The sequence below is a fragment of the Entelurus aequoreus genome, linkage group LG03 (genome assembly GCF_033978785.1).
Source record: "Entelurus aequoreus isolate RoL-2023_Sb linkage group LG03, RoL_Eaeq_v1.1, whole genome shotgun sequence".
NCBI lineage: Eukaryota > Metazoa > Chordata > Actinopteri > Syngnathiformes > Syngnathidae > Entelurus > Entelurus aequoreus.
In genome coordinates, this window is record NC_084733.1 from 39,653,055 (window position 1) to 39,677,292 (window position 24,238).

At 41.7% G+C, this 24,238-nt stretch overlaps 1 protein-coding gene across 1 annotated transcript in view; it reads right to left on the reverse strand.

Annotated features, from left to right (window-relative positions):
• The window catches only part of eipr1 (EARP complex and GARP complex interacting protein 1), a 177,144-nt gene that overhangs the window by 120,307 nt on the left and 32,599 nt on the right, over positions 1 to 24,238 (reverse strand). Inside the window, exon 3 of the mRNA XM_062041793.1 lies at positions 1,539 to 1,671. Within this exon, the coding sequence (XP_061897777.1) occupies positions 1,539 to 1,671 (133 nt within the window). The remainder of the gene's footprint in view (positions 1 to 1,538; positions 1,672 to 24,238) is intronic.

A 24,238-nucleotide genomic window follows, 5' to 3' on the forward strand; every position in this document is an offset into this window, starting at 1 on the left:
GGGATGACACATTGAGATATACACAGATTGCTACAGTAAATGCAGGCTGTGTTGTAGTGCAGGGGTGGGTGCAGTGATGCAAATACACTCTAATCCACATCGCAAATTAGTTGTCTTGGCACAACCACTGTAATGACAGAGACCTGCTAATTGGATCTGGTGAAGTGTAGAACTGATCAAGCAACTTCTCTAAAAGTTGGAGAAGCAATAGGAGGTTAGAACATGTTGCAGTCGCAGATATTGAGTGGGTGGGCAGAGATTGGGCAATGAAACACAAGTGCCAGTTTAATTTGTTACATTCAAAAGCAATGTGATGAGAGTCAGACTTTTGAGTGCTTGCAGTAATTTGGCAAGCAATCATTTTAAATAAAAGTATGTTCTTGTACTTAAAGCGGTATCAGAGAACCATTGCAAGGGAGTATATATATATATATATATATATATATATATATATATATATATATATATATTGTTTACTTCTAGTGCTACAACTTTTTTTATGGTCCCAAAGGTTTCCCTATCAAGAATAATTTTGAACTCAACATTAGGATGCTTGCCGTTATAGTCTGTGTCAGTAGCGACTTTGCTTTAGAGACAAGCGGGTAATTTCACCTCCAGATCTATTATTTGGTGCTTGTGTCACACTCTTGTGACTGTTTTAGGACTTGCTTTGTTTTTCCCGTTTGTGTGATGTCTAAGTTCCTGTCCAATACTCTTATATTGTAGTTTTACTTCCCCTGTTTGGCCACAAAGTGCTGGCTCCTGAGCCTGTCATTGATTATCAACAGGGACACACCTGTACCTGATTGCCAATCAGACTCCTATTTTCCCATTTCCTATTCTTTCAGACAGCGTCAGATCATTGCTCTGCTTGGTATGCTTCATTTATTGACTGTCTATTTTTCTCCGAAAGAAGTTCCATGTCTTGTACCCTTATTAGCTGCACTTAACTTATTTTGTTATTTTCCATTAGTAGTTGCGTGTTCTCCCACTCCCTTGTGAGTGTGTTTTATTTAGTTTATCCATCCTTCCATCCATCCATTTTCTACCGCTTGTCCCTTTCGGGGTAGCGGGGGGTGCTGGAGCCTATCTCAGCTGCATTTGGGCGGAAGGCGGGGTACACCCTGGACAAGTCGCCACCTCATCGCAGGGCCAACACAGATAGACAGACAGCATTCACACTCTCACACTCGGGTCAAATTTAGTGTATTAAATAAAATTATTTTACTCACCACCTGCCTCACATCTTCTGCATCTTGGGGTCACGCCACTAATGCTGTGTTTCAAATCCTGACAGCTTGAGTGACAAAAAATATTTGCTTGATTCCCATTGCTAAATCAGTATTATAGTTTTTTCCTTATTGTTTTCTAATATAATGTAATAATACTGTATATGTCCTAATTACTATTAATGTGGTTGTGCCCTGTCTAATCAGAAAAAAACAATATATATGTATATTAAAAGACACCGAGGGAAAACACAATTCATCAGCAGGCAGTGAATGGAGAAAGACCAATATAGAAACAGTGGGACTTACTTTTGTTGTAGCAGGTGGTCACCACTTCTTTATCTGCAGGACTCGCACCAATGTGCCATATTTCCCCAGCTTGGTGAAGAAGGACATTCTTATTAATGATGTTATTCTCATCATCAAAGTCAATGATGTGGATCTAGAAGGAAGGAAAACAGGGACAAAGAGATGTGAAGAATTAACACATATCGTTGTCCCTTTAAGTAATCTAAAAGCAAATTATAAGGGGATATTAGAAATGGGAATCACAGTCATAACACAAGGGAACAACAACAACAAAATGGTTCCACAGATTTTAAAGTTGATTCTAATTTTTAGGTCTCTTCAATTCACCAAATAGGAATTACCTCAACTTCTAGCAGCTCTGTTTTTAGGACAATGCACTTTTCTATAAATGAACATCTCATGAGGATGCTGCAGTGTGTATTTTCATGCATGACCATCAGCTACCATTATCTTGAAATCAACTGGATGTGTTATATTATTAATTGTAATTGATGTAATGGATAACTATATTTTTAATGTATGGATTGTTTTTTGGGGGTATTTTTTTTTTTTTTTTTTTTTTTTTGGGGGGGGGGGGGGTAAACCAGTGACCCTGTCTGTTACATGTATGCAAATGTTGTAAAATAGTGCGTACATAATTACAACTATATATGCTAACTTGTGCAATAATACCTGCACACACACATACGTTTGTGCAAAATAAGTGCGATAGGGCAATGTGCAACTTACACCAGCTCTTTACAAACTTGTGAATTAGCACATTGTAATGGGCAATGTGCAATTCTCTTCTTATATACAGTATCTTAACACTCAAGCACTTTAGCACCTGAGCAGTTTAGCACTTAAGCACTCTTACACTTAAATACAACTTTCTATGGTCATTCAATTGTTTGTTGGTCATTAGTAATTTGGTTTATTCTATTGCTTTATCGTTGTATATGGCCGTGTTGTCCTGTTTGGCACTGTCCTGTTCTTATGTGTTTGACATTAATTGCCGGAGGGACGAAAGATGGTAATTAGCCACTCGCTACAATCTTGCATATTTACACTTGTGTGGTAATTATTAAGCACTGTCCCTGTTTTAAAAATGAAGTCAAAGTCAAAGCTATGCCATTTACAATAATTTCTGATGTAACTAGAAAAAAGCACTCTGACAGCTCAACCATCTGCCAGGCCCTATCTTCTAACACTAAATAATCATTAAAACATATCCTGAATCCAAATGTGATCATATCACCCCCAAAATATATTCAATTGTTACTTATCAAATGTCTGATATTTCCTAAAAGTTAAATCCAAATCTGCTCATAAAATTTTGAGCTATGATGCTGACTTACAAACACAGACAGACGGACAAGACAAACCGCAGGGAATACATTATCCCTCCTGCCGGAGGTACAAAACCAAAAACCAGTGAAGTTGGCACGTTGTGTAATTCTTAAATAAAAACATAATACAATGATTTGATAATCCTTGTCAACCTAAATTCAATTGAATAGACTTCAAATACAATATATTGAATGTTCGAACTAAGAAACGTATGTTGTTTTTTTTGCAAATAATTATTAACTTAGAATTTAATGGCAGCAACACATTGCAAAAAAGTTGGCACAGGGGCATTTTTACCACTGTGTTACATGGCCTTTGCTTTTAACAACACTCAGTTAACGTTTGGGAACTGAGGAGACCAATTTTTTAAGCTTTTCAAGTGGAATTATTTCCCATTCTTGCTTGATGTACAGCTTAAGTTGTTCAACAGTGCGGGGTCTCTGTTGTGGTATTTTAGGCTTCATATTGCGCCACAGATTCTCAATGGGAGACAGGTCTGGACTACAGGTAGGCCAGTCTTGTACCAGCACTCTTACTATGAAGCCACGCTGTTATAACACGTGCAGAATATGGCTGGCTGAAATAAGCAGAGGCGTCCATGATAACGTTGCTTGGATGGCAACATATGTTCGGTGACCACAGGTGAAGCGCTTGCTCTCCAAAATCGGGACCCAGGGTGGACCACTCCTCTGTGCATCAGTTGGGGATGTCTCTGCGGTGCTAACCTGTCTTCACTCAATATGATCTCCTGCTGGACCCACCATGGACTGGACTCTCACACTATTATGCTAGATCCACTCCACGTCCGTTGCACCGGTTGGCTAGGGGGGGTCCCCAAATCTGCCGTCCCCTCCAAAGTTTCTCATTGTAATCCCATTGGGTTGAGTTTTTTTCTTGCCCTTATGTGGGATCTGAGCCGAGGATGTCGTTGTGGCTTGTGCAGCCCTTTGAGACACTCGTGATTTAGGGCTATATAAATAAACTTTGAGGGCAGCACGGTGGCAGAGGGGTTAGTGCGTCTGCCTCACAATACGAAGGTCCTGAGTAGTCGTGAGTTCAATCCCGGCCTCGGGATCTTTCTGTGTGGAGTTTGCATGTTCTCCCCGTGACTGCGTGGGTTCCCTCCGGGTACTACGGCTTCCTCCCACCTCCAAAGACATGCACCTGGGGATAGGTTGATTGGCAACACTAAATTGGCGCTAGTGTGGGAATGTGAGTGTGAATGTTGTCTGTCTATCTGTGTTGGCCCTGCGATGAGGTGGCGACTTGTCCAGGGTGTACCCCGCCTTCCGCCCGATTGTAGCTGAGATAGGCTCCAGCGTCCCCCGCGACCCCGAAGGGAATAAGCGGTAAAAAATGGATGGATGGATGGATGGATAAATAAACTTTGATTGATTGATTGACTTTGATTCTGGACCACCATCCGTTGCTTCAGGAAGGGGAAGCAGTGCACTGTCAACACCGTGTATGGTGAGGCTGGTGTTCTGCTGACCTTGACTGCGGATGTTGTGGATTAGTGGAGGCAATACTACGAATATATCCTCAATCCCACCAACACGTCTTCCTATGAGGAAGCAGTGTTCATAGCTGTTCATAACTTTAATGGACAGAACTTTTAGGCGCAGTCAGGGCATTGAGGAGATCTGGTTTGGTGGCTGCAGGATAAGGGCTCTGCTTTTTGCAGATGATGTGGTCCTGATGGCTTCATCTGGCCAAGATCTTCAGCTCTCACTGGATCAGTTCGCAGCCAAGTGTGAAGCGACTGGGATGAGAATCAGCACCTCCAAGTCCAAGTCCATGGTTCTCGCCCGGAAAAGGGTGGAGTGCCATCTCCGGGTTGGGGAGGAGACCCTGCCCCATGTGGAGGAGTTGAAGTACCCCGGAGTCTTGTTCACAAGTGAGGGAAGAGTGGATCGTGAGATCGGCAGGCGGATCGGTGCGGCGTCTTCTGTATTGCGGATGCTGTATCAATCCGTTGTGGTGAAGAAGGAGCTGAGCCCTTCGGAAGGCAAAGCTCTCAATTTACCGGTCGATCTACGTTCCCATCCTCACCTATGGTCATGAGCTTTGGGTTATGACCGAAAGGACAAGATCACGGGTACAAGCGGTTGAATGAGTTTCTTCCGCCGGCTCTCCCTTAGAGATAGAGGGAGAAGCTTAGCCATCCGGGAGGAGCTCAAAGTAAAGCCGCTGTTCCTCCACATTGAGAAGAGCCAGATGAGGTGGTTCAGGCATCCGGTCAGGATACCACCCGGACGCCTCCCTCGGGAGGTGTTTAGGGCACGTCTGACCGGTATGAGGCCACAGGGAAGACCAAGGACACGTTGGGAAGACTATGTCTCCCGGCTGGCCTTCGAACACCTCAGGATCCCCTGGCAGGAGCTGGACGAAGTGGCTGGGGAGAGGGAAGTGTGGGCTTCTCTGCTTAAGCTGCTGCCTCCATGACCTGACCTCGGATAAGCGGAAGAAGATGGATGGATGGATGGACTTTCAAATGGTAAATTATTATTTGTATTATTTAATTACTTGTATACATCAGTGCTTTTCACCAGTGGTTTGGCAAACGGCAGGCGGTGGCCCAGATTGTGAAGTTTTTTAAAACTCAAATACTGTAGCATGTATTCAATACAATTACATTAAAGTGCAGTTTGTAAAATAATGTGTATCAACACATAAGACAAGTTTAATGATTATTTCAGAATAAAAAATAAAAAAATGTTATCCACAATTTCAAAAATGATTTGAATACAAAGTGTCTGTTTGAGTTTTTTAGTACATTTTATATCAGAGGAGTTGAATCTTTGCAGACACATTAACAAAAAGTCTGATTAAAAATGCCTTATTTTAAATAAATTAGTGGTTGTGCTTATTCTCCCAGTCGGGACTAAGAAAGACTCCTGTGAGTGCTTGCAAGCTTGTCACTAAAGCCGCTGCTCCTTTTAACCCTTGTGTGGTGTTCGGGTCTATGGGACCCGTTTTCGATTTTTATTAAAAGAAAAATGATACAATTAATTAATTTTTCGAACTGAGACTCACTGGCTTTGGCTCATTTTCTGTGAAGAACATATATCAGAATACATATTTAATGAACACACACCATACACCCCCCCTACACATTTCTATTACATGTAAGATGTCCGGGGTCCACTGGACCCGGGGCTAATAGAAGTGTGGAAATTGATCTGTGTACCACACGTCTACACACACGCACACACACACACACACACACACACACACACACACACACACACACACACACACACACACACACACACACACACACACAGCAGGCCTAGACGGGGAGGACAGAGTGTAGGTACACAGAACATCAGAGGGTCAAATGTGCGACAAAATGAGCGCAGACAGTGTTGACAAACAATGTTGCAACCTTGTGTGGGAACCGCAGGTGCAGAAACACAAAAGAAGAATCCCTGTGGGATGCAGAAACTGGCAGAGAAATTTCCATGCTACGTTCATATTGTTGTTACTCAGCCAGCGTTTGTGGGTCTTAGACTTAGACTTACTTTTTATTGTCATTCAAATTTGAACTTTACAGTACAGATAAGAACGGAATTTCGTTGCATTAGCTGGTTGGCAGTGCAGGATAAAAAGCAATAAGGTTCAGATATAAATAAATAGATTACTGTAAAGATAAATATATAGCACTGTTGCATATGCATCTACGTTTATGGATGTATGTTATATTGTCTTTATATTCCAGCGAGTTCATCCATTTTTTGGGGGAATTGAGGGGATTATTATGATGCGTTCAAGAGTCTTACGACCTGAGGGAAGAAGCTGTTACAGAACCTGGAGGTTCTGCTACGGAGACTGCGGACCTCTTTCTAGAGTCCAGCAGTGAAAACAGTCCTTGGTGGGGTCGGGAGGAGTCTCTGCAGATTTTCTGAGCCCTGGTCAGGTAGCGGCTTTTTGCGATCTCCTGGATAGGAGGAAGAGGAGTCCTGATGATCTTTTCCGCTGTCCTCACCACTCTCTGCAGAGACTTCCAGTTTGAGTCACTGCAGGCTCCAGTCCAGACAGAGATGCAACTGGTCAGTAGGCTCTCTATAGTGCCTCTGTAGAATGTGGTGAGAATGGGGGAGGGAGCTGTGCTCTTTTCATCCGACGCAAAAAGTGCATGCGCTGCTGAGCTCTTTTTACAAGAGCTCCGGTGTGTATGGACCAGGTCATATTGTCAGTTATCTGCACCCCCAGGAACTTAGTGCTGCTTACTATCTCCACCGCTGTGCCGTTGATGAAGAGTGGAGCGTGGCTGGACTGGTGCTTCCTGAAGTAGACTATGAACTCCTTGGTCTTGTCGACGTTCAGGACCAAGTTGTTGGTTCTGCACCAGTCAACCAGATGTTTCACCTCCTCCCTGTAGTCCATGTTGTTGTTGTCATTGATGAGGCCCACTACTGTCGTGTCGTCCGCATACTTCACAATGTAGTTAGTAGTGGACCTGGCGCAGCAGTCATGGGTCATCAACGTGAACAGCAGCGGGCTCAGGATGCAGCCCTGGGGGGAGCCGGTGCTCAGGGAGATGGCACTGGAGGTGTTGTTGCCCACTCTCACAGATTGGGGTCTGTCTGTGAGGAAGTCAAGCAGCCAGTTGCATAGGGGGGTATTGAATCCAAGGGGGGCCAGTTTGCTCACCAAGTGCTGCGGGATGATGGTGTTGAATGCCGAGTTGAAGTCCAGAAACAACATCTGCACGTGTGTGTCCTTTCCTTCCAGATGTCCTAAGCTCAGGTGGAGTGCAGAGGAGATGGCGTCCTCTGTGGAGCGGTTAGGGCGATAAGCAAACTGGTATGGGTCGAAAGTGGGGGGAAGTCTGGAGACAATGTATTCCTTTACCAGCCTCTCGAAGCACTTCATTACAGATGTTTTTTGGGATGAGTCAGTATTTTATCATAAAAGTGTTTGATTGTGAGGCATTAAAAGCCACAAAATGCAACGGGTCCATCAGACCCACAAACACTGGCTGAGTAACAACAATATGAACACCACACAAGGGTTAAGTGTTGTTTGAACTTCTATGCTAGTGTTAGTCATCCATCCATCCATTTACTACCGCTTCGGGGGGTGCTGGAGCCTATCTCGTGTCTTTAGGCTAGACTATTGTAATGGTCTCCTTGCAGGTCTTCCCAAAAAAACTGTCAGGCAGCTACAGCTTGTTCAGAACGCTGCTGCTAGAGTTCTAACAAAGACCAAAAAATGTGAGCACATTACACCAATTATTAAATCCTTACATTGGCTCCCTGTACATCAGAGAATAGATTTCAAAATCCTCCTGCTCACATATAAATCACTACATGGTCTAGGGCCCAAGTATATCACTGATATGCTCCCACTATATACGCCCTCTAGATCACTAAGATCTTCTGAGACCAATCTGTTAGCGGTTCCAAGAGTAAACTCAAATCAAGGGAGATCATCATTCAGTCACTATGCAACACATAGCTGGAATAAACTTCCTGAAGATGTCAGACTCTCCCCAACTCTCACTACTTTTAAAACTAGACTGAAGACTTTTATGTTCACCTTAGCTTTCAGCTAAATCTTTTAATCTTTTAACTTTTAACGTCTGCACTGTTTTTATTTTTATTGTCTGCATTTTAATTGTGCTTTTATTTTCTTTCATTTCACTTTGTTGTCTGTGAAGCACTTTGAGTCTGCCTTGTGTATGAAAAGCGCTATACAAATAAAGTTGCCTTGCCTTGCCTTGCCTTTATTTTTTTATTCTGGGCTGCACTTACAGCTGTGTAAGGGGAAGAAGCACAACGCTGATCGAACATTATTTACGTCGTGACGAGCCTGATTTTCGTGCGGTGGAACGGGAGGTCACACACCTTCACAGACAAAAGACACACGCAAACGTACAACAACATTCGCGGACACACACAGGATCACGGTCAATAAAGGTGAATTGTTACGGCCAGGATTATACCTTGTCAAATTGACATGGTTGAGCTATAGGGAAATTCTCTTTTACCCATGAATGCTTCTAAAATACTGTTACCAAGTACATCAGTTGGCCTTGTGTCATCAGCTGACATGTGACCCGACCAAATGGCAGTATGTACAAATTCACCGGTGTTAGACCTAAAACTGAACCTTGTAGAACACCACAATCCCACTTCTCTTCTGATGAGGAGTTCTTACGAAATTACAAAACAGTGCTTAAGAGACATAGTGTGCAGTTCAAAACTATGGTCCACTGTATCAAAAGCTGCCCTTAAATCCAGTAAGAACAGGAAATACTTCTCTCATGTCCATGTTAACTCTAAGATAATTTGTAACTTGTGATTTTTCCGAAAACCGGATTGAAATGTTTCATTCAGATCGTACAATCTCTAAAAAACTGATAAGGGACCAGGACACCCTTGAAAAAAAGATTATTTATATATTGAGGCTCACAAATATAGGGTTCTGGATCATCATTTGTATCTAAGTAGTCTTTGATGGCTCTCATAAAGTCTGTCATGATTAATAGTCTTGTTGTTGAAGGGAAAAACGAACGTTGTGATGCGTCTGTGAAATTAATATGCCACTGTATGCTTAAAATCAGTGGTCCCCAACCACCGGGCCGCAGACCGATTGGTACCGGGCCGCGCAAGAAAGTAAAAAAAAATAAAACATTTTAAAAATTAAATTAAAAAAAAAAAAATTAAATAAAATTTTTTAATTAAATCAACATAAAAAACACAATATATACATATTGTGTATGTGTATGTCAATATAGATCAATACAGTCTGCAGGTATACAGTCCGTAAGCACACATGATTGTATTTCTTTATGAAAAAAAAAAAAAAAAAATCCCCCCCGCACCCCCCGGTCCGTGGGACACATTTTCAAGCGTTGACCGGTCCCCAGCTACAAAAAGGTTGGGAACCACTGCTTAAAATGACCAAAATATGTAAATATTACATGTTATTATGAATGTTCTTGTTACTACATTACACATATACTTACAGCATGTATATAAAACATTTATGGAGGTTTTAGAGAGCACATTAGAGGGACTCCCATATGCTCGATTGTTAGCTGACTTTTGCTTATTATGTATGAGTTACAATGTATAAAAACAAAGAAAAACCTGTGCTTGTTTCAGATAAGGATGGTGAATGAAACTGGTCGATTACACAATGTTTTGTATTTTGTCACAAGCGTGTAGTAGCAGTAGGAGAAGTACTGTATTTTTCAGACTATAGAGCGCACTTAAAATCCTTTAATTTTCTCAAAAATCGACACTGTGCCCTATAACTTGGTGCGCCTAATATACAAATTAATTATGGTTGTGCTTACCGACCTCGAAGCAATTTAATTTGGTACATGGTGTAATTATAAGTCGATTCAATTTCGATTCATAAGGTTCTTAATCGATTTATTCTGATTTGCTTGGACTTCATGTAAATAAATTTCATTTTGAAAATGTTTCAAATCTGTTACAAAATGCAAATGTATTTTTACTATGTTTCTCTTCGCTATAAACAACTTTGAATATTTTAAACTTTCTCAAAAGTCTCAGACGTACAGTTTTGAAATTACAAATTAATTGCAAGTGAAAGTGTTATTGTATTACAACATTGTATAATTAAAAGCTGCATTAAAGTATTGTTTCTTCAAGTGCAAACTATTAACAGTAAATATGTCAGCTCTTCTTCTGGGACTTTTATTTAGTTCGCGCAGACAGAATATAACACAAAGCAAATACTTTAGGCCTTTTGTTACTGCAGGAACTTTCCCATTTACTCAGGTCAGTAAAGTTCCCCCTGTGTTTCCACCAAAAATTACCCGGGTGGATTTAGTTCTTCAGGAACTTTCTAAGTGGTACTTTTGGAATGTTCCTGGTACTTTCGAGCGGCGGGGTGTGCTGTCGACCGCTCATTGGTTGAACACAGTTGGGGGCGTTCCTAAAACATATTTTTCAAACACACGGCCGCCATTGCGGAATATGTGAAGACGACTTGTTTATTTCTTATTTCTTGTGTATTTCTATTATAACAAACTTGACAATGGAGTGGGAAAAAAAATTAAAGGAAATTTCGACTTGCAGAAACTTTTGTGTGGCATTTGTGTGCTAAAGAACACTGATTAGTGGAACTATCTTGCAGTATTTTTACTCAGTCGTAGTCTTCCAACTATATGCAGTTTAAAGTACCAGTAGAGTGGAAAAACAACTCTATATGGAAATTATTATCAAATATGATTCCCGGGCGCGGCGCCGCTGCTGCCCACTGCTCCCCAAGGGGATAGGACAAATGCAGAGGACAAATTTCACCACATCTAGTGTGTGTGTGACAATCATTGGTACTTTAATCTTTAAACTTTAATATCTGTTTCATGGCACCAAAAGACTCCCAAAGTTTGCAAATAAATAGATATGATCAAAATGTGTGTGAATGTGGAAATAGTGTCAAAGCGCTTTGAGTACATTGTACAAGTATAACCCATTTACCATTTAAAATAGTATGAATCTCACAGAGACTCCCGAGCCATTTTGAGAGTTAATGAGGAAGCCAGTCACGTGATTCGTGACATAGAGTTAAAAAACCACAAATCCCTTCCCCATCAACAACAATGATAATCAAGCAGACTTTGTGAAAGCCAACAATGATTGTTTTGATAAACAATTATAATAGAGAACCTTATATTTTTGAGCCTGAACACAAAGAGGATGAGCAATAAGTTTTAGAAGGCAAGTGCTAAACGGATGCAGCTTTAATGAAAGAAAATCAGCAGCATTGCTAGGTGCTAAACATACAAACTAACCAATGAGCCATACTAAAACAAACACTCACTGTACAATTTCCACTCTTGCTGGGATGCCGACAGATGGGATGCTCACATAATTCTGTTTAGATGAATATTCAATCACAATTCTCACTAAGTTTAAAAAAAAAGTTGAAGCAACCAACGTCTTATTCACCACTCGGGGGATGTCAAGGTCGACCAGTCCTTTGGCCCTTGGCCACATTTGTCTACTACCAGCTGTAAGATGCATTAGATGTAATCTAGATTTAACTTTTCGCAAGTTTGACACCAAGCAGAAACATTCGCCGGCTTAGTGTGTCAACAATTGCAGCGTAATATTAGAATTAGCTCACTGTTAGCAATGCGCCACTAAAATAAGCCGTTTGCGTTTTTTTTGGGTTTTTTTTTTTAACATGTCCTGTCCAGCCACCCAGGTAAATCATATTGTTGATGTGGATGCCCATATCTGTTGTACATAATTGTTTTACAAAATAGAAGTGTGAGAGACTTCTCGTATCTTATTTGTATTTGACTTTATTAAATTGATGTATTAGATGTTTGGTGGAGCCAGATCGTAGCAGAAGAGGATAACAACAAGAAAAAGAAAAAAAAAGAAGACATAGGGGGAATTGTGCAAACAAAATAGAGAGACAACAACAAAAACAACATCAACAGAACATCAGCAAATACGATATGTACACATTTGATATGAAAAATGATAGCATAGAACCAGTTGTTGAAGTAGATAGTAATAACACTGAAGTGGCTTAAAACACTGAAAGTTATTGTTCCTATAACCCCTTTGTTCAAATATTTGTTCCACCTGGGGTGCGGGTATCTTGTTCGACTCACACCATACACAGCCTTTCCTTCTCACTTAGTGTTCCTTTTCCCGGTCTCCATCGAGTAATTTCAAATGATCCAGCAGCGTGTTTGAAGATGATTTTATTTACAAAACTCAAGGAACCAGAAAAAAAGGAATACTCGGGAAACAAAATTAAACATAGCCTATAGAAAGCTGAGGTCTACCGACAGGTGAGGTCACAGACGGTATGCTGGTGCCCGACTGCCCATGACGCGCCCGGCGCAGTCTTGCCCCTTATAGGCCTGAGTGGGAACTGTTCACCACCTGCAAAGGGTGCACACCGACCTACACACATCAATCACTCAAAATAATAGAAGAAGCATGGATTTAAGTATGATCCTCTCTTAGGCTCCTACAAACACAGAAATGACAAAGAGCATTATTGCACTACAAACGGAACAATAACAATTCAAACATAAATAACACTATTGATAAGGATTAATAGTAATAATTACCTCTATTATCAAGATTACAATTGCTTCAAATGCAACAATACATAAATGTAATGATAACTTGAATAACAAAAGAAAGCAAATAAAGAGGAGGAGAAGAAAGAGGAGCAGACTATATTAACCCTATAGATTGTTATGGAAGAATGGGTTTAGCTTTAAAGCCCAGCTCAAAACAGTAGGTGTGGTACCCAGAGAACAAGGGACCACCGCCCCCTACATAGGCAGGCCGGCCAGCAACAGGGCCCCCAGAACAAAAAAAAAACAAGAAAGAAAGGAGATCACAGACATGCTGACACACAAGGCAGCTGGCCACCGCGCAACACCACAGCATGCCACACGCTTATAACAACAGTATCACTCCTATTTGGTTAATTTTCAGGTCACAACATGTAAATGGAGTATTGTTGGTGGTTCCTAATTGGTTTTAAGAGGGTATAATGGGCGCAAAAGAGGACCCTCCATCTGTTGACTCAATTGTTAGCTATTTATTTACGATTTCGAATGCATAATAATAAAAAGCCAAGCATATGTGTTCTTGTCTTACATAAGGAGTGTGAATGATAAACAGCTAAGGTTGCAAAATTCCGGGAATATTCAAAGTTGGAAACTTTCCATGGGAATTAACGGGAATATATGGGATTTAACAGGAATTAACAGGAATTAATGGGACATTAATGGGAATAAACATTGAATCCAACATGCTAGTTCTTGCAGCATGATTATTAGCTAAAACAACCTGATTTAACGCAAATTCTGTAGAATTTCAACCCTGCACAGTGCATTCCTCCATCACATGTGCAGATAATTCCCAGCATGCTACACACTACAGCAGGGCTATTGAGGCTACACTAGTATTTGAGCCCAAGGACTTCATCCAGTCAGGTAAGTTTTGATGATATTACTGGGGTAAATATATTTGATCTATGGTATTTAAGTTGAATAGAGGTGTAATTGCTTGTTACTGTATGACTGTAGGCTACTCCAGCAGACTTCCACTCAAGCTAGCTAGCTGTTCCTGTACTTGTTAAATGATTTTGGGGCCAATATCTTTAGCTAGCTAGGTTTATGTACCACCACAGACTCATAATGAACCGGAAAAATTTCTCCGTTAGCCGTGATACTAATTTTCTCTATGTTAAATCCCATTCATTTATGCTAACAACATTAGCGATCCGAATGTACCTTTTTTGTGATCTGTAAAGTTGAACTAGCAAATACTAAATCAAAATGTGTAGTTTCCTCTGCCTTCTGTTCTGCTAGCCATTCTGTTGTCATACAAGAATGTAGGTTATAGTTTGATTTAACATGCTGATTGAGTGTTCATTTATTCATCTAGCCTTATTTCTATTCATTTGTCTATCAGTAAAATATTTTTAAAGACTACTCCAATTGTTTAGCTGACTATCTGTGTGTGGCATTGCATTAGTGTTTTACAAGAATAAATAAATACAAACAGAATAATGCCACGTACACCATCTGATGTTTGGAGACATTTCACCCTAACCAATGTAGGCGGAAAGGATGTGTATATTTGCAAATACTGTGCAAAGAGCTACGTCAAAAATGCCACAAAGATGCAGCAGCATATAGACAAGTGCCCAATAATATATACATATTGTAATTCCCCATTAATTCCCATATATTCCCATTAATTCCCATGGGCGGTATCCAAAACATCTTTTTCACCAGCATAGCCGCAACTCTTGTCAACAAGCTGTCCCACCACTCTGGTCGCTTTGGTGTAGAACACATTAAAGCCTTCTACAGAAAGCTAGGAGTATCCAACGATGATTTCAAATTAGAAATGGTCACAGCTGATGAGGTGTTTAAAAAATTGAGCGCGCTCCACCCTAACAAGGCCACCGGCCTTGATAATATTCCCTCCAGATTCCTCAGGGACTCTGCCTCCATCATTGCCCCGATCATCACGCACATAATAAACCTATCAATTACACAAGGCCAAGTACCAAACGATTTTAAGATAGCAAGAGTAACTCCCCTCTTTAAAAAAGGAAGCAAATTGGAACCTGGCAACTACCGACCTGTTTCTATTCTCAGTTCCATTTCGAAAGTAATGGAGAAAATAGTTTATGAACAGGTCGATAGTTACCTTGCCACTAATAAACTCATGTACAAATTCCAATCCGGCTTCGGAACTAACCACTCCACTGACACATGCCTTCTCTATCTGACCGACCACATCAAACATGAGGTGGACGCGGGCAAATACTGCGGCATGGTCATGCTGGACCTTCAGAAGGCCTTTGACACCTTTAACCACGCTATACTGTTGGATAAGCTCAGAGCAATCGGATTTAACAAAACCTCATGGAGCTGGATGCAATCTTACTTGGAGGAGAGGGAGCAGGTGGTAGAGGTGAACGGCACCGTGTCCCCCCCTCTCTGTGAGCTGTGGAGTCCCCCAAGGCAGTATATTGGGACCTTTACTGTTCCTAATATACATAAACGACATGTCATCGGCATGCGACTGTGAATTGTTTTTGATTGCGGATGACTCTGCCCTGCTGGTATCCGGCAAGGACAAGTCACAGGTGGAGAAAATCCTCAGTGCTGAGCTCTGTAGAACTTGCACCTGGCTCGCTGACAACAAGCTATCCATACACTTGGGTAAAACAGAATCCATCCTGTTTGGGTCCCACATCCAACTTAAGAAAGTCAATGACTTCACCATAAAAGTAGGTGACATTGTTATCACCAGGAAAGATGAGGTCACCTACTTAGGTTCCATTCTAGAGGCTAACCTTTCCTGTGATAAAATGGCAACCAAGGTAATCAAAAAGGTTAACCAACGAACGAGATTTCTCTACATAATTTCCTCTCTGGTCAACAAAAGCACCTTGAGAATTCTGGCGGGAACTCTCGTTCAACCCTTTTTCAATTACGCATGCACCTCCTGGTACCCTAGCACCTCCAAAACCCTCAAATCTAAACTCCAAACATCTCAGAACAAGCTAGTCAGGTTACTTCTAGACCTTCACCCCAGATCCCACCTCACTCCTACCCACTTCTCTAAAGTGGGCTGGCTCAAGGTGGAGGACAGAGTTAAACAACTTGCACTGAGCCTAGTCTATAAAATCCGCTACACCTCCCTGATACCGAAGTACATGTCAAACTACTTCCTTAACGTAAATGACCGCCATAACCACAACACCAGGGGGAGCTCCACTAACCACGTTAAACCCAGATTCCGAACTAACAAAGGTCTTAACTCATTCTCTTTCTATGCCACATCAATGTGGAATGCGCTCCCAACAGGTATAAAAGAAAGGGCATCTCTATCTTCCTTCAAAACCGCAATAAAAGTTCACCTCCAGGCAGCTACAACCCTAAACTAACACCCTCCCCGGATTGCTAATAATCAAATGTAAACAATCAAATGCAGATACTTTTTCTTTTTCTTATGCCTTCTGATCTCTCTCTCTCTCTCTCTCTCTCTCTATGTCCACTACTTGATGTCCATATCTTCCCCCCCCCCCTCCACACCCCTGATTGTAAATAATGTAAATAATTCAATGTGATTATCTTATGTGATGACTCTATTATGATGATAGTATATATGATAGTATATATCTGTATCATGAATCAATTTAAGTGGACCCCGACTTAAACAAGTTGAAAAACTTATTCGGGTGTTACCATTTAGTGGTCAATTGTACGGAATATGTACTTCACTGTGCAACCTACTAATAAAAGTCTCAATCAATCAATCAATCAATCAACTTTGAATAATCAAAAAATGGTCAATATTTCCAAACTTCCCGAGCGAAACTTCTAAACTTCCCGTGGTACATTTCCGGAAAGTTTCCGGAAATTTACCGGAAACTTTCCACCCCTTTGCAACCCTAGTAGGGACCAGGTCATTCTGTCAGTTGTCTGCACCCCCAGGAATTTGGTGCTGCTTACGATCTCCACTGCTGTGTTGTTGATGAAAAGTGGAGTGTGGCTGGACTGGTGCCTCCTGAAGTCGACGATGATCTCCTTGGTCTTGTCAACGTTCAGGACCAGGTTGTTGGTTCTGCACCAGTCAGCCAGATGTTTCACCTTCTCCCTGTAGTCTATGTCGTTGTTGTCACGGATGAGGCCCACAACTGTTGTGTTGTCCATATACTTCACAATGTGGTTAGTAGTGGACCTGGCGCAGCGGTCATGGGTCATCAATGTGAACAGCAGCAGACTCAGGGCGAAGCCCTGTGGGGAGCCGGTGCTCAGGGAGATGACACTGGAGGTGTTGTCGCCCACTCTCACAGACTGGGGTCTGTCTGTGAGGAAGAATCCAAGGGGGGGCAGTTTGCTCAGCATGTGCTGCGGGATGATGGTGTTGAACGCTGAGCTGAAGACCAGAAACAACATCCCCACATGTGTGTCCTTTCCTTCCAGATGTTCTAAGATCAGGTGGAGTGCAGAGGAGATGGCATCCTCTGTGGAGCGGTTAGGGGGATAAGCAAACTGGTATGGGTCGAATGTGGGGGGAAGTCTGGAGACAATGTGTTCCTTTACCAGCCTCTTGAAGCACTTCATTATGATGGGGGTGAGTGCCACGGGGCGATAATCATCGAGGGAGGAGATTGTGGGTTTTTTAGGCACTGGAAGGATTGTGGCCGTCTTAAAATCAGAATCAGAATCAGAATCAGAATAGTTTTATTGCCATTGTTTGAGAACGGGTTCACAAACTAGGAATTTTTCTTGGTGCAAACGTGCGACATAAAACACATATAACACTTATTTGGTATAAAAAGAGCTGTGACTGAGCTATCAGATAGACTTAGAAGGGATTCAAGGAATTCAAGGAGCTGCTGTTAGGAGTTCTTGTTCATTTGCCTGATAGCCGAGGGGAAAAAACTGTTCAGGTGGCGGGAGGTGTGGGTCTGGATGGAGCGTAGTCTCCTGCCTGAGGGGAGAGGGGAGAATAGTGTGTGTCCAGGGTGAGAAGAGTCAGCTGTGATCGCCTGGGTCAGCGAGGTGTTGAAGATGTCTGTGAGAACCCCGCCAATTGGTCTGCACATCCTTTAAACACCCTGCCGGGAATGTCATCAGGTCCCGCTGCTTTCTGGGGGTTCACTCTCCTCAGGGTTCTCCGGACATCTGCTGTGTACAGGTTGAGCGGCTGCTCATCAGGGCGGGGGATGGACTCTGCATACTCCTCCACAAATGTGTGATGATTTTCTGTGGCGGCTGCCTTTAACATGTCCAACCCTGTGCTTTCGAAGCAGTCTTGTAATTCTTCCATTGCTCCCCCTGTCCAGATTCTCACCTGCTTCACTGTAGCTTTCTTCCTCATCAGCAGGGGCTTGTATGCAGAAATTAGCATCACAGAGAGATGGTCGGAGGAGCCGAGGTGGGGTCGGGGTGCAGCTTTGAAGGTCTGTTTGATGTTGCTGTGGATCATGTCTAGCTTACTGGTTTGCTTTAAAAAAACTACACAACCATGCAACCAAAGATGGCTCAGTCGCAGATTTTGAGTTGGGGATGTTATTGGACCAACTCAAGGTCACCAGTCCACAGAGTGCAAAAATATATACAATGAAAATATTGGAGAAAATGAAAAGTAAATACAAAAAAAATTAAGTATTTACAAAATGAAGGAATGAAAAAAATAATCTGCCGCTGCACTATTCTCCAACTTTCCACAACCAACCTGCTTACCTACTCCCACCAGACTGAATGAACAGTCTCCCTTAAAATAGTCCAAGCCCTTCCCTCGGGCATACAATTGACAGGGGAAAAGGGGGAAAAAAAACCTTGTACCCTTAATGTACATATCTAGATAATTGACAATATTTCATGCTAAACATGATCCAGTACATGTCTATATATCCATTACATTATCAAATGAAATTTAATATTTAGCAACTCCATGAATAAATAATAAGGCCACCTTAAGACCATTTGGTTTGGTCCACTGGTCCCCAACCTTTTTGTAGCTGGGGACCGGTCAACGCTTGAAAACGGGGGGGCGGGGGGGGGGGGGATATTTTTTTTTTTTTTTCATAAAGAAATACAATCATGTGTGCTTACGGACTGTATACCTGCAGACTGTATTTATCTATATTGACATACACATACACAATATGTATATATTGTGTTTTTTATGTTGATTTAATTTTTAAAAAAAATATATATATTTTTTTATTTTTTTTACTTTCTTGCGCGGCCCAGTACCAATCGGTCCGCGGACCGGTACCGGGCCACGGCCCGGTGGTTGGGGACCACTGCACTGGTCACCTGAACTTGGCAAAGCGTGCCAATGCACACTTATATGGCGTCATCTGAACGTGCAGCGTCTTTTTGACTGAATTCCAAGTGACGCCATGACAACAGCCTACAGCTCGGTGAGTCTCTCTTGTGTGCGTGCTTGGGTCTCGTGTGTCTCGCGTTGTGGTGTACATCCAACTACACGCCACTCAAAACGTTATATTCTCCAAGTCACAACACTGACATTGTCTTTGTGACAGTGCGCTTGCTCCCGCGTGCTGGTTCTCCTGGCCAGAGCGCACCGTCACAAGCATCTTTTTACGGTGTTATTATAGAATGCACTTGTGTTTAGAAACTTAAAGGCCTACTGAAATTATTTTTTTTTATTTAAACGGAGATAGCAGATCCATTCTATGTGTCATACTTGATCATTTCGCGATATTGCCATATTTTTGCTGAAAGGATTTAGTAGAGAACAACGACGATAAAGATCGCAACTTCTGGTATCCGATAAAAAAAAAGCCTTGCCCCTACCGGAAGTAGCGTGACGTAGTCAGTTGTTCGCCTCCTCATATTTTCCTATTGTTTACAATGCAGCTAGAGCGATTCGGACCGAGAAAGCGACGATTACCCCATTAATTTGAGTGAGGATGAAAGATTCGTGGATGAGGAACGTTAGAGTGAATGACTAGAATGCAGTGCAAGACATATCTTTTTTCGCTCGGACCGTAACTTAGGTACAAGCTGGCTCATTGGATTCCACACTCTCTACTTTTTCTATTGTGGATCACGGATTTGTATTTCAAACCGCCTCAGATACTATATCCTCTTGAAAATGAGAGTCGAGAACGCGAAATGGACATTCACAGTGACTTTTATCTCCACGACAATACATCGACGAAACACTTTAGCTACGGAGCTAATGTGATAGCATCGTGCTTAACTGCATGTAGAAACAAAATAAATAAATCCCTGACTGGAAGGATAGACAGAAGATCAACAATACTATTAAACCAGGGACATGTAAATACACGGTTAATGCTTTCCAGCCTGGCGAAGGTTAACAATGCTGTTGCTAACGACGCCATTGAAGCTAACTTAGCAACCGTATCTCACAGAGCTATGCTAAAAACATTAGCTATCCACCTACGCCAGCCAGCCCTCATCTGCTCATCAACACCCGTGCTCACCTGCGTTCCAGCGATCGACGGTGCTACGAAGGACTTCACCCGATCACAGATGCGGTCGGCGAGACGGAGGAAGTTAAGGTGAGTTCGCCAGCTAACGCGTCTGCTATCCATCTCTGTCTTCCTGGTTGTGTTGCTGTAGTGCGCCGCTAATACACCGATCCCACCTACAACTTTCTTCTTTGCAGTCTTCATTGTGCATTAAACAAATTGCAAAAGATTCACCAACACAGATGTCCAGAATACTGTGGAATTATGAGATGAAAACAGAGCTATTTTGTATTGGATTCAATGGGGTACCGATACTTCTGTTTCACTGGCTACGTCACGCGCATACGTCATCATCCAAAGATGTTTTCAACCGGAAGTTTAGCGGGAAATTTAAAATTGCACTTTATAAGTTAACCCGGCCGTATTGGCATGTGTTGCAATGTTAAGATTTCATCATTGATATATAAACTATCAGACTGCGTGGTCGGTAGTAGTGGGTTTCAGTAGGCCTTTAACTTCTGTCCCACGACGTCCCAGACGAAAAGCGAGCTGCAGCGAGCATGACGTCACATTTGCTTTACATTGTTGTGCCAGTCGAATTTTTTTCTACTTAAAAGCCGCCACCGTCCTCTTAATAATACACACTTTGTAGATGGCTGTTCGCAGGTATATCTGGGATATATTAAAGTATTTCCTCATTAAGGGATGCTGACTATGCTCAAGACAATCGTGTTCATCTTGTTTACATCACAAAATCCGGTTTCGGCAGCACTGTTTTTGGGGATCAAAGTATTTTTTTGACAGCCGAATCTTGGTGCATCACTTGTCAATAATGCGCAAATAAAATATATCCATTCATAATGTAACAACCTGTTGGTGGTAATGTTTTATGTATGTGTGGTTTTGGTTTGATTTTGATTTTTCCAATTATCTCAAACACACCATTCGCGCCTTAAAGCAAATTGGCAGAGAATGAGGAAGTGTTGTGTGTCCGGCCGGGGAAGCACAGAGACAAAAGTGTTTAGATGGGAAGCAAAACCTGTTGGAATTGTGACGGCTGTTATCATAAGACTCTCAATAAAAGTTAAAAATAGCGAGCGTTGGACATTTTACTTCTTCTGTAGTCTACAATGTAATATACACTCCCCCCCCCCCCCCAAGTACAAAAAAAACATATTTTTAAGGTGTGGCAGCCCTGATTTAGGTGTCGCAGTGCGCCACATTGAGTTGCATAAGGGGAAACCCTGATATTGTTACGCCGCCATCCTGGGTTTTTGTCTGATTATAATTGTGATCGAAAATGTAATTATTCAATGATCCAGAACATTTGAAGTATCAGTATTGATAATACTGCCCTGTAACTACTTGGTATTAAATCAGTTATTCTAATTTTGTCTAAAACTAATGCAAAGTATTTAAACAATAGACGAATAAGTGCTAAGTACATTTTAACGTAGGTGTAGATACAACCATGTTACAACAGAAAATAGTGAGCTATACTAAAAAGTAGATTGATAATAGTTTTTAGAAAATATTACAACTGGAAGTTATGTAATATGTTACTCGATATGTCAGCAGCTAAATTAAGAGACTTTTGTAACCGATTTTGAAATGGTTCTATTACCATATATCATTCATCATTATCATTAGAACTATTATTATGGTTATTATAATGCTAGATTTAACCTCAAACTCCTTACATTTACAGTTTTTGCACATTAGAAGCTAAAGTAGGTTAAGTAACTGCTTGATTGTTAAAACCTTTTTATTTTAAATGTTTTGTTGATGTATTAAAAAAAATAGGTCAAATTCCTAATTTGCTCTTTTTCCATTTTCTTTCAACAGCTTGACCTCCATCTATCTATTTTCTTTTTAATTACTTGATTACTTCAGTTCTTCAGTTTGGAGTTGTATTTCAGCTTCTGTGCCGAGCCTTATTAGTAGTTGACTGTTATATTCATCTATAAGAAAATCACAAGACGGGGGTAAAAGTCTAGAAGAGTGATAATAGAAAGAGGTAGTAGAAAATCAACTGCCACATCAGCAGTAAATTGGTGCCGACTCAAAATGCGTCCCGGAAATCTCATGTGTAAATTATAAAAAATACAAAGAGATCAGTGGTAGTTACAGTAAATCTAAAATCAAATGTGATGTGTTGGTAGGTCTGATCAAAAGGTCCCTACGTTCTTAATGATACAAATAATTGAGAAAAATACAAAATGAAAAGTAAACAATATTTGTAAACAATATTTGAGAGCCCTGCAGGCAAAAAGTGGAGTTCTAAAGTTGAATAAGTATCAACATCGGTTTCTCTAAAATTCAGTGACGATAATGATAAGACAGCTCCTTCAACGTCTTCCTTTTTTTGCTTTCTGTATGAAAAAGTAAAGTTGGAGCAGGGGAGGGCATGCTTGTGAAAGGTTCATGGGTGTAGAACACGAAAAATATACAATATATGTTCAAAAATCTTCGCATATGGATGTTGCATTCCCAGATATCAAGAAAAAGTGTGATCAGCAAAAATGTGATAAAACCACATTTGGATCATCCATCCATTCATTTTCTACCGCTTGTCCCTTTCGGGGTTGCTGGAGCCTATCTCAGCTGCATTTGGGCGGTAGGCGGGGTACACCCTGGACAAGTCGCCACCTCATCAGATCAGGATACTAAAATTCAGAATACTAAATCAATTTCCATTTGACTCAGCACTTCCAAGTCCAAAAATCAGCACTTCCACTTCAAAGTCAGAGTCCATGGTTCTCGCCCGGAAAAGGGTGGAGTGCCATCTCTGGGTGGGGGAAGACATCCTGTCCCACGTGGAGGAGTTCAAGTTCCTTCACAAGTGAGGGAAGAGTGGATCGTGAGATCGACAGGCGGATTGGTGCGGTGTCTGCAGTGATGCGGACCCTGCATTGGTCCGTCCTTGTGAAAAAGGACCTGGGCTGGAAGGCAAAGGTTTTAATTTACTGCTCGATCTACGGTCCTATCCTCACCTATGTTCATGAGCTTTGGGTTATGACCAAAAGGACAAGATCACGAGTACCAGGAGCTAAAATTAGTTTCCTCCATCAGGTGGCAGGGTTCTCCCTTAAAGATAGGGTGAGAAGCTCTGTTATTCGGGAGGAGCTCAGAGTAAAGCTGCTGCTCCTTCACATAGAAAGGAGCCAGAACGGTCACAGTGCCCTCCGAACGCCTCCCTGGGGAGGTGTTTGGGGGGACCACGGGCAAGCCCCAGAACACGGTGGAGAGACTATGTCTCCCAGCTGGCCTGGTAAACGCCTCGGGATCCCCTGGGAAGAGCTGGACGAAATAGCTGGAGAGAGAGAGAAGTCTGGGCTTCTCTGCTTAGGCTGCTGCCCCCTTGCGACCCGACTTCGGATAAGCGGAAGAAGATGGATAGACGGATGGCATTTGATAAGATAGAGATAAGCAGTCCTACATGCACATGCAAGACTGAAGAGTGTGTTCTTTTGCAACAACGACATTGCAAGGGACACAAAGCTAACCATTACAGTGTCTGTGCCCTGCAGGTGTAAGAAAAAGCCTCTCTCCACACAACATCTGCAGCTTACAGTTTCATTCACTCATTCCCATTTAAAACGAAGGTTCTTCTTTGTTATCATTATAGTGGGGTTGTTGCTTTGGTTCTTTCTCTTTCGTGTTTTCAGTCGACTTCACACCGCTTTTCTTAAAATCATAATTTAGCCTTCAAAATTGAAGATTAAAACACTTTTAGAAGTAATTCTGATTCTGATGTTAGAGGATTCAGTGGATAAGGAATATGAAACCCACTGATTATGGCTAATTTATTCCCTTTTTAAATAACCCAGCTCAAAAGAAACGCATACAGTTGAAAGGAAGCATTACTGTGAACAGGCTTTAAATGTTCAGTTACTTAAAGGTGC